At 44.0% G+C, this 4891-nt stretch overlaps 1 protein-coding gene across 1 annotated transcript in view; it reads left to right on the top strand.

The window, feature by feature from the left end:
* The window catches only part of LOC311247522 (dachshund homolog 1-like), a gene marked incomplete at both ends in the record, with an annotated part of 12025 nt that extends 8449 nt beyond the window's left edge, over positions 1–3576 (top strand). Inside the window, one exon of the mRNA XM_084338561.1 lies at positions 3448–3576. Within this exon, the coding sequence (XP_084194687.1) occupies positions 3448–3576 (129 nt within the window). The remainder of the gene's footprint in view (positions 1–3447) is intronic.
* Positions 3577–4891: the final 1315 nt, after the last annotated feature.

Here is a 4891-nt window from a genome sequence, read left to right as displayed (position 1 = left end):
AAGGAGTCGACTGAAGGCTTCTTGTCCTCTGCAAAAGCATGCAATTGGTCCACTGATGGATACATCTTGATATTTGTCTAGTCTATAGTGCAGGGGTAGGCAACCCTAGGGGGCATTTTCATTGGCACAGGTGGCAGCATAATATATATATATATATATATATATATATATATATATATATATATATATATATATATATATATATTCTGTATATATATTTTTTTTTTTGCTTTGAAATATTATAGTGAAATATTTTGCACTGTTGTTGCATTTATCTTGTTGAAATCATCCCACAGGTTCTTTTTTGTAAGTCGAGTATATCAAGGAGGCTTTTCTCTGTAGCTCAGATGTTTTGTTTGAAGGCTTGCCAAACAAAGAGACAATCAAATCAAGGATAAAAGATATCCCCATGTCAGCTTGAAGTGTCGAGCGACGCATCAACGAAATGTCAGAAAATATCAGAGAACAGCAAACAGCTGGATTAAAAGATGCTCCGGTGTGCAGCTTAAAGTGACCAACTACAGCCCCCAGATAACGGAGCTCAGTAAAGCATTGCACCCCCGCCCCAACTCAAATTTAGGGTTGATACAACCATCATAATAATATTGTTAATAATAACAATAACAATAATGATGTAATAATGTAAAAATTATCATTAAAAAGACCTGATTATGAGAAAAAAAAATTACGATGCATGGAATATTGTTGAGGCACACTAGTTACAACTATATTTCAAACAGGCACTCCATGTCAAAAAGGTTGCTGACCCCTGCTATAGTGTGTTCATTAGATGGGTGAAATCCTCTTTCAGTGCCTCTGTGCCTGTTTTCGTAGGCAGTTAGCCTCTGGTATGCGTGCCATTAGTGTTAGCCACGCTTCTAGGCCTCTTTTCTTTTGGAAAGAATGATACAAAATAAAATAAAATAAAAATATTATAATTCTTTATTTTCTTTTATTTTTTACTATTCGACTAAGAGGTTGGTTAGTCGACTACGGCTCATTTCGACCGATTAGTCGACTAATCGACTAATAGGGGTCAGCCCTACCATATAGTATTCCATCACATTACCATCGTCATTGCAGACCTCTTGGTAGGCTAACAAAAGGTGATTGTAATCAAATGACAGGTGATACTCAAACTGTTCAAGTTCAAGTTTATTTGTCATGTTTAAAAAACGGCAGTTATTACATAATGAAATGCTTCCTCACAAACAACCGTTTTGCAAAGTGATATAGTGCAACATAGAAGCAACAGTAGTGCAACAATCTACCTCAGATCTACCTCAGCATGCCTTCTCTCCACCCCCAAGTCCAAACTTCTCAGGGACAGAGCCTCTCCAGGGCGGCTCCCAAGCTCTGGAACCCCCTCCCCCAAGACATTAGAGACGCATATAACACTTTGATCGCCATGGTTAAATTCATAATTTACCATCCCTCGCCATCTCTATTTGTCTATGGAGAAGTTCCCCTTCTTTGCAGGGCTATAACTTTTTAAATTGTATTGCTAAATTGACATTATTATGGCCCATTCAATGTCCTATATCTATTGTTCAGGGTGTAGCAACGTTATACTTTTTCATTCACATATTCATACTAAAATACGGTCTAAAGTATAAGTATGTTTTTATCGTTTTCTGCAGCTTTCTCAAAAACGTGATTTATAGCTCCAAATGCATTATATTGATGATGAAATACAGTTTGATAGCAATCGGCGCGAGATAAAAAATTTCAACTGGACGTAGTTCTAGAAGTTACTACGTATCATCTGATGTTGACCGGATGGGCGGGGGGTCGTTTATAATTCCGTGGGCAACGTTATATCATTCATCTAGTGTGGGTGATATGATCATCAGAGCAGTTAGTAAAGAACACGTTGGAAAATAACGCTGGATCTTACCGTATCTTCCTCGCGCCGTTGGGCGATGAGCGTGGAGCAGAGATATTCCTATTATGGGATGTCGAAATACCCGATCCATCTCCAGGTTGTATAATAGTATATACGTCCAAATCATGTTGTTTGTCGAGTTATTTGCACCGATCGGTGTTCACTGTGTCAAGATGGAGTCCTGCTAATGATAGCGAGTGCCCGGACGAAATATGGGTGAGCACCACTCTGCCGATCGGCCACCAGATGGCGCTCTTGAACCGAGTTGAGTGGAGCTCAGCAGTATATCTCAGGTCCCCGGAGGAGAAATATGATTTCGATCACAGATTTTTGAAATATTGATATCAAAGACGTGTTACGGCGTCTTCGGCAGAATGAGCATGGCGGGCAATGACGAGTTTCGGCGTTTCCGGCGATTAAAGTGTTAACAATATAAGATCGAGACAACATCAACATAACATTATTCACATTCCACTTCATATCTCAGTGTCATCACTAAGACCCATCCACTAGACATGTACATGGTGGCAAACATAAAGTAAGATGCAACCTTGGCCAGTGAACTGTGTTCCTGATCATTGTGCCATATTGGCAGGAAAGGCACAACATATCATGACAATATTATGACTATATATGGACGTTTCCCCCGACTATTACACCTCCTTTATGACTCTGCTTATTGACCCAGGTCAGTCCTGTGTTTGGGGGCAATTTGCACCAAGCCAGGAACAGGATTAGGTCCCATGGTTGTGATCAGTTATTCTGGACCCAGGTCTGTACGTTTAGTTCACATCCAAAATGAGTTGCCGAATTTTAGAACATGATAAAAAAAAATTGACATTGTTGTTCAAGACGGCAGATGACACGAGGCCCCCCAGTGCATTATCCTTCCACTTTGCTGAGTTCATTTTATTTACTCACTGAATGAAAGCCCCGCCAAACTATTTACAGTGTGCTACTTCATTCCAACAAAAAAATGAGTCGCACCCTTTTTATAGTGTATTGTTATGCCACACCAATGCACCGTAACCAAAGCCAAGGGAGCGCAGTGCTAGTAAAATTAATGTGGCTAATCTTAATTTTTGCCAGATGCTATGGCCATTTAGAAAACACCTCTGAAACCTGAGGGGGGGGCGGGGGGGGGGGGGGGCAATTACTATGTACAGTATATTAGGGTTATGGATTGGGAGCTCTCATTGGTGTGTTTTTGGTTTGTCTTGTTTACATCAGGGTCCCGCATTTTCAATTCACCAGACCTCTCTGCATCAAATAGCTATTTTTTAATTTTTATTGATTCATTAGAAGGGATGAGATAGGGCGGTCAGGTGGCGTAGCGGAGATTGCGTTTGTCACCAACGCTGGAGACGCTGGATTCGCCTGTTCGAATCCAGCTCCCGGCGTTGTCACCAGCTTGGCTGGCCGTTCACACTAATACAATTGGCAGTATTAGAATGTGGGAAAGAAGGGATGAGATAAGTGCCACGCGTAGTCACATGTTCTGTCTTCTCTGCCTCTTTGTCATCCTTCCTGCTTTCCCTCTCTTTTCCCCTCCGGCCGGTCAGTCCTCATCCAGAAGAGACTGAAGAAGGAGAAGAGGAGTAAGAGGCGGCTACAGGAGGCTCTGGAGGAGGAGGTGAAGCTCCGCGATCAGGCCGAACACTGCCTACTGCACACTGCAGACACACACACAGGTAGAGAGACACACACACACACACACACACACACACACACACACACACACACACACACACACACACACTGCCTACTGCACACTGCAGACACACACACAGGTAGAGAGACACACACACACACACACACACTGCCTACTGCACACTGCAGACACACACACAGGTAGAGAGACACACACACACACACACACACACACACACACAGCCTACTGCACACTGCAGACACACACACAGGTAGAGAGACACACACACACACACACACACACACACACAGCCTACTGCACACTGCAGACACACACACAGGTAGAGAGACACACACACACACACACACACACACACACACACACACACACACACACACACACACACACACACACACACACACACACACACACACACACACACAGTCTACTGCACACTGCAGACACACACAACAGGTAGAGAGACACACACACACACACACACACACACACACACACACACAGCCTACTGCACACTGCAGACACACACACAGGTAGAGAGACACACACACACACACAACACACACACACACACACACACACACACACACACACACACACACACAGTCTACTGCACACTGCAGACACACACACACAGGTAGAGAGACACACACACACACACACACAGCCTACTGCACACTGCAGACACACACACAGGTAGAGACACACACACACACACACACACACACACACACACACACACACACACACACACAGCCTACTGCACACTGCAGACACACACACAGGTAGAGAGACACACACACACACACACACACACACTGCCTACTGCACACTGTAGACACACACACAGGTAGAGAGACACACACACACACACACACAGCCTACTGCACACTCACACACACACACACACACACACACACACACAGCCTACTGCACACTGCAGACACACACACAGGTAGACACACACACACACACACACACACACACACACACACACACACACACACACACACACACACACACACACACACACACACAGCCTACTGCACACTGCAGACACACACACAGGTAGAGACACACACACACACACACACACACACACACACACACACACACACACACACAGCCTACTGCACACTGCAGACACACACACAGGTAGAGAGACACACACAACACACACACACACACACACACACACACAGCCTACTGCACACTGCAGACACACACACAGGTAGAGAGACACACACACACACACTCACATTTAAATTGGATGCATTTGGTTGTTTGCTTACTTATTTCCTTACTTATGTCCACACGGATTGCAAACAGACAAGGGA

The sequence above is a fragment of the Notolepis coatsorum genome (assembly GCF_963971535.1).
Source record: "Notolepis coatsorum genome assembly, contig: SCAFFOLD_3013, whole genome shotgun sequence".
Classification (NCBI taxonomy): Eukaryota; Metazoa; Chordata; class Actinopteri; order Aulopiformes; family Paralepididae; genus Notolepis; species Notolepis coatsorum.
This window is presented reverse-complemented; position numbering and strand designations above follow the sequence as displayed.